The 9,406-nt window shown below is 39.4% G+C and overlaps 1 protein-coding gene across 1 annotated transcript; it reads left to right on the forward strand.

Moving 5' to 3' along the window:
* Window positions 1-5,758: 5,758 nt before the first annotated feature.
* Window positions 5,759-7,311, forward strand: LOC139467010 (U3 small nucleolar RNA-associated protein 18 homolog). The gene has a single exon (XM_071248717.1). The coding sequence runs from the start codon at window positions 5,834-5,836 to the stop codon at window positions 7,214-7,216; it is 1,383 nt and encodes a 460-aa protein (XP_071104818.1). The 5' UTR covers window positions 5,759-5,833; the 3' UTR covers window positions 7,217-7,311.
* Window positions 7,312-9,406: the final 2,095 nt, after the last annotated feature.

A 9,406-nucleotide genomic window follows, 5' to 3' on the forward strand; every position in this document is an offset into this window, starting at 1 on the left:
CTTCAATGCACATCATCCTACCTGGGGCATTGCAGATAAACTAGACAACCATGGACAACTAATATCAGAGTGGATCGAAAAAAATGACCTAATACTATTAAACAATAACCAACCAACTAGATACGACAAAACCCACCACACCATGTCGGCTATCGACTTAACAATATGTACGCCAGACTTAGCACAAAGTCTGATGTGGGACGTCCACCCAGTACCTCTAGGCAGCGACCACTTTCCCATAAATATAACCCTAGGAAATATAAAAATACCAAATCAAACCCCTAAACAGGAACCTAAATTTCAGTACAAAAACGCCAACTGGGACCAATTCCAAGAATTATGCAACGAAGCTAATCTAAACGATTTAGAAACAACAGACCCCGAAACATTCTGTCAAAACCTAACTAACTTCATAATCAACGCAGCCAAATCCGCAATCCCCTTCAAATCATCCAACCCAGGAAAACCCACTGTCCCTTGGTGGAATGAGGAAATAGAGCTAACTAGACTAAACGCAAATCAGCTTTCAACAGAGCTAAACGAGACCCCTCTCATCTCAAAACAGCTCATGAACTTAACCACCAAGTGCAAAACCTAGTTAAAACTGCTAAAACCAAAAACTGGAAAAAATTCTGTGAGGAGCTAAATCACCACACCGACGCTAGGAAGGTGTGGCGCAAAATTCACGCCATCCGAGGCATCAAACGGCACAAAAAAAGCCCCAATATAAACAACTCAACTAACCCCACCCAAAAGGCCAACAACCTAGCCAAACACTTCTCTAAAGTTAGCAGCAACAGTAACTTCAGTAAGAAATTCCAAGATAAACTAAATAAAGAAACCAAATTCTCCAAAGAAAACAGACAAGACAACCTAGAAATAAATCAACCTTACACCATAGAAGAACTAAATCACGTACTAAACAATAGAAAAAAAGGAACAGCCCCTGGCCTAGACCTCACCTCTTACCAAATAATCAAACACTTACCTACCAAACTACTCCAAACTTTACTTAAACTATACAACCTAGTCTACCTAAACGGACAGGTCCCATCCTCATGGAAGGAAGCTCTAGTAATCCCAATACCTAAACCAAATAAACCAGCAGATCAGGCAAACTCCTATAGGCCCATCTCCTTAACCTCAAATCTCTGCAAAATAATGGAACTTATGACTAAAAATAGGCTACAGCACTACCTAGACCAAAACAACATCATAAATCCTGACCAAAGCGGCTTCACTCCTGGCCGATCAACTCTCGATAACCTTGCCCGACTAGAACAGGATATAAAAACAGGACAGCTAAACAAGCAATACACCATAGGCATATTCCTCGACTTCTCTAAAGCTTTCGATATGGTATGGCACCACGGGCTAATACAAAAACTAAAAAAAATAGGACTAAAAGGTCAAATAATAAACTTCATCCAAGATTTCCTAAACAATCGCAAAATTACCGTGGGTATAGACCATACACTATCGGACCAGTGTCCCCTAGAAAATGGCACTCCCCAGGGCAGCATCCTCAGCCCAACCCTCTTCAATATAATGATAAATGATCTATTCGAGGGCTTATCCCCTAAACTAAACACTTCAAAATTCGCGGATGACGGAGCCCTATGGATCCGCACTAAAAGCATTAAAATGGCAGAAAACTTAATCCAAAAATCTCTAAATAAAATACAACAATGGGCAGACAAATGGGGCTTCTCCCTTAACTCAGATAAAACAACAGGAGTAGTATTCAAACATAAAAACATGAAACCTGCCTACCCAATCCTCCAGCTAAACAACCAAACAATCAAATTCCAAAAACAAACAAAATTCTTAGGACTTATTTTCGATCAACACCTCACCTGGGAGGCTCACGTCCAAAACCTAAAAACTAGATGCAGCAAAGACCTTAACACATTAAGATGTCTCACCGGCTCTAACTGGGGAGCCTCCAAAGATACCCTCCTCTCACTATATACAACACTAATTAGATCAAAACTAGACTACGGCTGTGCCATATACAATACCCTAAACAACTCTCTTTCTAAAAAACTTGACTCAATACAATATCAGGCTCTCAAACTAATTACACGCACCCAACATGGCACCTCCTACACCTCACTTCAGGCCCTTACAGGAGAAATGCCACTAAATCTACGCAGGGAACATCTAAGCCTTAATTTCTGGGCCGCGTCCCAAACAAACCCTCTCATCCAAAACCTAATTAATCAAAACATTAGCCCAAGAAACCAAGCTCTAGCTCGCAAACACCCCTTACTCACCCCAATATCCCAAAGAATAACTAACTACCTCAATGAACACCAAACTCAAAATCTTAAACAAAACTGCAAAAAATCAAATATCTTCACCCCTAAACTCAAAATACCCCAAATAGACACAACGCTAGCTAACCAAATAAATAAACAAACCGACCCAAACATAGCTAAAACCACCACACTTGCATACATACACGAAAATTGGCCAAATTGGTGTCACATATACACTGACGGATCTTCAGACCCGATCTCCAACCACACAGGCTTCGGAGTCCATACCACACAACCAGTTATATCCACACAATCTTACCGACTCCCTAACAACCAATCTATATTCACGGCCGAACTTATGGGCATGGCCTCAGCCCTGCATAACCAACAATCTAAAAACAACAAAAAAATCCTAATTCTCACTGACTCCCTGAGTGGACTACAAGCCCTCCAAAACAAAAATACCAAAAAACGACCTAAATTAATAAACCAAATACTTAAAAGCTCCAACGACCTAACAAAAGCAGGCAAACAAATAACCTTCTTGTGGATCCCCGCCCACGTAGGAATTTACGGCAACGAAAGCGCCGATAAAGCAGCTAAATTATCTCTCAAAATACCAGAAATAAGCCTAAACCTACCCATCTCAAAATCAGAAATTAAAAGTGTAAACAAACAAAAAATAACCAAAAAATGGCATAATCAATATCAAAACTCAAATAGCCAAATCAAAAAAGTGCTCAGAAAACCACTAGCCAAACCTAAAATCCTACACCCCTCTAAAAAAATTGACAGATTAATTACAAAACTCCAAACAGGACACACTAACCTAAATAACCACCTAAAACAACTTAAAAGACACACCACAGGCAACTGCCCCCACTGCAAACAACCCGAAACCACAGAACACGCACTCATTCACTGCTCCCACTATCAAACACACAGAACCACACTACAAACCACCCTCAATCTAAATAAGGTTCCTACTCTAGATGAAATACTAAACCCGCAAAATAAACTAGAAAACTTCAAGGCCCTAGGCGTATTCCTAATCAAAACAGACCTAATTAAGCGCATCTAAAAATTAATTAATCTACCAATCCAAAATCCAATAAACATACAAACACCTACCTCAACCGGCTCCCTTAGTTCCCTCCTCCACCCACCTCGGCATTTAGTCCAAATTTCAAAATTTCAAAAAATCAATATAAGCAACCCCTAAAAGCCCCCTCTTGGGTTGCACACACCACTTTCACCCTTCTCGGAATACACTAAATGGTCCGGCCAGGCCCGTGTGCGAAATACGCTGTAGTCGGAAAGCACACGTTAAATCTTCTATATCAGTCAGTCAGTTTGGGTGTTTAACATTTGTGGTAATATTTGGCCTGTTTACCTGCTCATGTGTCATATATCCTTGATCGCATATTGTTGCCATTAATAATGTCGAAAACATTCACCGTCAATTCATTTCTAGTTTTGGAGCATGTATATCCATATGGAAGACCCTTTGATACTTGCGTTGAGAATAGTTTGGATCGGCAAATGTTTAATAGTATATGGCGATCCAAAAACATAAACTGAACCTTATTGGCATTCATGAAATAAAAATGAAAATTTGGTTCATAGTACAAGGTGCCCATTTCTAAACTATGGTTTTAAACGTTTGAATGTGTGTCAAGTGTGACAATGCACCACAAACTGATAGATTGATATGATGTATAATAAAATATGAGTGTGTGTTGGAAAGACCTACAAATAGCACTAAATTGGCTGAATAAATCTCACACCTGGGGAAAAACGGAATAGCATAATTGCTAAAATTATTCCTAATCATGCACGTGTTAGTGATTATGAATCATTACATACGTATTGCATAGTATAAATGTATATACATGTATCTTTAAATAGGTTTTGCAATCAACCCACTACTCCGGGGCGTGGCAGCGAGACTCATGGAGACGTTTGCTCAACGGGTGTATTCCAGCTTACAGTATGTATAGCAATCACAGTGGCTGTATGATTTATTTATTAAATTAACAACATATTGATCAACTACTGACGCTGGTCGTGTAAGAATATTTGTTTGCTGTTTGACGCCGCAGTCATAAAAATTCCATCGGCCTGATGACACAGAGTCAAACAAATCACCGAGCCCCACCACCCGATCAAATTAATCGTGTCATAAACGGACAGGTTGTAGGGGATCTTCTCTAGTCTGTTAATAAAACGTAAGTGTTTGAATCGGCATGAAATTTAAGTATTGTGTGCATGTTCATGTGAATAATGTATTTCCTTCATTGTCTAATAGGGCGATGGGGTAGCCTAGTGGTTAAAGCTCGTCACGCCGAAGGCCCGGGTTCGATTCCCCACATGAATACAATGTGTGAAGCCCATTTCTGGTGTCCCCCCGACGTGATATTGCTGGAATATAATTTAACCAATTTGACGATGGCCTGGGAACTTTCCGTGGAAATCCGGTTTAGGCCAGGTTTATTAATTACAGGCCGGAATAGCTGTATTGGTGCACTCGTGTTTATAATTCATTAACTCGTTGTTTGTTGCCGAGTTCGGCGTAAAACGCATTTACTCACTAATGCAGTATGGGAACAGTATGGTACAATGTATTTCGTTGAAACTTTATGAAACATTGCACCCTGTGGTCTCTTAAGGGAGCGGACCTGGCTCAGTCTGGATTCCGCTGCCTAACACTCACCCTCAGCTACCGTGATTGATTTGCCGGCCGGCGCAACCGAGCGTGACAAGAGACTGGGCTACCGTTAAGGACAGCGGCAATAAACTTTGAGGCAATATCTGAAGATTTCGATATTACAAAGGGCACAATGTTAATTAATAATAGTGTGAATGAAAGAAGTATTCCCGCAGTGAAAGTGTTCAGATTTCTGATTGTATTTGTGACAAGCCGACTGAGATTGATTTGGATCACATTTCTATATTTCATAGGTCAGAATTTACTGATTTCATTTAAAAACTAGAAAGTTTTTTGAAAGTAATTATTACTAATAACATTATGAAGACGTAATGTATTAATGTCGCAGAGGCTTATGCAGGGTAATGGAGAGACACAAAAGCATGCTGTTTTTACAACCGGATTTATTCCAATGATGCTCCACATGCAATCAGTGGTTATGATGATGATATTACCATAAAACACAATATTTACAAAATGTAGGCAAATCATCATAACCAATAGATCATTAAAAGAATACTGCCATTATAACTTTTATTATGCTTGCACTAAAGGAAACATGGACTGCACATTATCCACAATAGAAACACTTAGATTAATCAAATGTACGTAACGATGTAACACGGGGGAAAGGGTGTTATTAATTCTTTATCGGATACGAAATAACCAAGAGTTCGTACACGAAAATGAATTTTACAACAGAGCCACTGCGACCCAGCAAACGCGATGGTTCAAGTATCACTACTCGAACACAAAAACGTGTGCCAAAACGCAACCGGAAGTGGATGAACCACATGGACAAGTGTTGCCATATCTGAATGTGGACATTTCTAACGAGTAAATAGTTTTGTCAAAGTTGTTTGTCATGTTGCGAAGAGCGTTTAAGCGGTCGGGGATCGAGTCCCACTCTCAGGCAGAAGACAAACATGCTAAGCGAAAAAGAGAAGATGCTTCTCTCGGTATGAACAATCGTGAGACAATTGGAAATGAAACTACAGATAGAGAACTTGAAGGGATCGTCTTTGGTGGTGATTTGCTGAGCGAAATTGATCATGGATTGTTAAAAAACGAAAGGAAAACCCAAATGAAAAAATGCGTTTTTAGTATGGATGAGCAGAAACCTGCATGGGATGATGAGTTTGAGGAAACCGAAACGAAAATTGGGCAACCGCCAGTGCCTAACTGGGCCAAGCTGGAACGCGATGATCTTGATCGTGACGTTGAAAAGTTGCTCCATCGCACAGGAGACTTCCTAGTTGAATCTACTTCCCTCCCTTCAGGCCTGCTGCAAATCAAGAAACTAGCAGATGCTAATGCAGATGACACGAGAGGAAGCAAGATCCAGAATGTGGAGTTCCACCCTACAGCCAAGGTGATTTTAACAGCAGGATCATCACACAGACTCAACCTCTTTCAGATTGATGGAAAACACAACCCCAAAATCCAGAGTGTATTTTTTGATGACTTCCCAATACATTCAGCTCACTTCACCAAAAATGGTGACGAGATCATTGTTGGGTCGGATCGCAAGAATTTTATGTTTTATGATATGATAGGAGGTAAAGTGGGTAACGTACCCAAGATGAAAAGACTGGAAGGTAGTAATTTGGCCAGGTTCGAAGTGTCACCTGACGGCAGATATCTAGTCTTTCTTGGCAAATACGGGTCAATGCATGTTCTTAGTGCGAAAACAAAGGAATGGATTACATCTTTGAAAATGAATGGGGATGTCTATTGTGTATCTTTCACAAGAGATGGTACAAGGATGTTTTCTTTTGGAGACACTGGCACTGTGTTTGTGTGGGACATGAATACTCTAAGTTGTGTGCACACTTTCATAGATGAAGGGTGTGTCCAGGGTACGTCCATTGCAGTCTCACCAAATAATCAATATGTTGCATGTGGCTCCCAAAGCGGCATTGTCAACATATATGATGCCGATATTTGCCAGAAAAGCCGCTCACCAAAACCTCTGAAGGCCATCATGAATCTTACAACTGTTTGCAACAAAGCCAAGTTCAATTGCACATCAGAGATCCTAGCAATTCTATCCAATGAAAACGTAAAATCGGTTAAGTTGGTTCATTTTCCATCACTACAAGTATTTTCAAACTTTCCTGAGCAGACAGACAGACAACTGCAGGTCCCCAAGTGTATTGACTTTTCACCAAACGGAGGCTATATGGCTGTTGGCAATCAGAAAGGGCAGGCCTTGCTCTATAGATTAAAACATTACAGTGAATACTAATGGAAATAATGCTATTTTGAACAACTCACATATTTGTATTGTTTAGACTGTTTAACTTTGTTGAGCCTCAAAGAAAGGATGTTACATGGTTATCATTATTAAACTGTTCGATATGTTCGAGTATGTGTTTGTGAATCTCTGCCTTTTGATACAAATACTAATCAATACCGATGTTTGTTCTTTTCTGCCAAGAGAAACAAAAAAATTCCCTATAAAGAAATGGCAACCATATCTGAAGCACTGGTTGAGTCACATGCAGTAATACCTGTACTGTTCTAACTTTCAGGTTAAAATAAGAACCAACACTGAAGATCGACAGTGGGCTTGAACTGTCTTCCACCATTATATCAATTGATACAACTGCACTGTTTTCACATTTCAAAACTTTAATTCATGTTCCTGTTGGTAGGTGATGCCTATAACATTAACAATAGAATCCAACTAAATTTGATAGAAAAAGAAATCCTTGATAGATCCTTGATCTTCATTGCCACGTCTGTAAATCTTGGGTGACATCACCTGTTTTCGTGAAAATGATTGGTTGGAAATTGTGGGGATTCCATTAAAGGAACAGCCGTGCATTACATTACCATGTCTTACACCAAGTTGCCACCCATCATTCACTCACTCACTCATTCACTTGGTTGATGCATGTCATCGTATCTGAAATGTGTAGATATTGCTCGATATCAATCACTGGATTGTCTGGTCAAGACTTTATTATTTACAGACCGCAGTTATGTAGCTGGAATATTGCTGAGTACGGCGTTAAAAAAACAACAAGCAAACAAGCTGGTTAGAATCGATCCAAAGCAATCCATGCCTGTACAATCCTGTGACTAAATGGATCAGGTGGTCAGGATCACTGGTTTATCTGGTCCTGACTTATATTTACATCTCATGGTCATGTAGCTTGAATGATGCTCAGTGGTGTTGAACAAACACTATCCATGAGCTCTCAGATCCTGATATGTTTAGCTCCTTGAAAACTAGAATAAGGTGGTAAGAGGCTATGTGCATGATGTGTGAAACTCGATCCCATGCAGGTTTGACACTTGTTTGCCAGTAGCTTGTTACTACAAATATGTTGATTTGGTAACCAGACTTTACATACATCATTTGAATAGGCTTAGGTTTTGTTGGGTCATCTTTAAAAAAAAAAAGGTAGTTCAGCACATGCTGGTGAACAGGAAAGGTGTTCGCATTACATTATAAAACATAAGATGCCCCATCTTCTGAATGCCCCCAAACTTCCCATCAGAAACATGTACCATATGAACCATTTGGACATCACTATGTCAAGTGACAGTTGGCCTCACACATCCCGATCCACTACAACCTTGAAACAGAAAAGCCTATCCCTCTAGCAAACTTAATAACAAAGTTATGAACACTTCTGGTACAATAACATCACTTCGGTTGGAGAAAGCATGGTCAATGCAGTACAACTTTGAAATGGGAAAGAGTCTACAACGCGTACACTTGAGCAGACTCATGAATAATAATTAGACCGTTCACAACGTTGACAGATCGTTATTATAACAGAAACAAACGTATGTTTTCCATATATATCTAAAATGATATTATTTGTTATTAATTGTCCGGTGAATTAAACAATTTAAATTGAAACAATTCATAATTCATCATATTATGAATACGTAACAACTTGTAATTTATTTGTAAAAAGTCGTACTAAAACACACTGTTTGAAGGGGGCGTGGCATAAATGTAAATGTCCGATTGGGATTTTAAATTTTCCGGACCCCTGGGAAAGACTATGTCAATGAAATTGGAAGTGACCTTGCCATTTGACACAATAATGACATGATAGGTGTTTAGTTAAATACTTTGAATTCATCACAATAGCATGAATTAATTATGAAATTTTAACCATGTTTAATAATTTGACTCGCGGTGACCCTGACCTTATATGGAGTTGATGCGATGAAGAAACCACCTTGGAGATCATGGTTTCTAAGTCTCCTATTATTCCATCCAACTCGCGCACAAGCTTTTATTATGCTTAGTTTATACTGAGTGACCTTGATCTTAAAAGGTCATCCAATCGTGTCGGAAACGTTCCCCACATGTTTATAATAGTTATATCAGGAATGTACAATCTGTCATATGTTTGTAACCCTTTAAGATCCAGGTTAGAAATGATTGTTGCAAGAAGCAATTAAAGGGATT

This window comes from Haliotis cracherodii, unplaced genomic scaffold, assembly GCF_022045235.1.
Source record: "Haliotis cracherodii isolate W230 unplaced genomic scaffold, xgHalCrac1.p SCAF_19, whole genome shotgun sequence".
Taxonomy (NCBI): Eukaryota; Metazoa; Mollusca; class Gastropoda; order Lepetellida; family Haliotidae; genus Haliotis; species Haliotis cracherodii.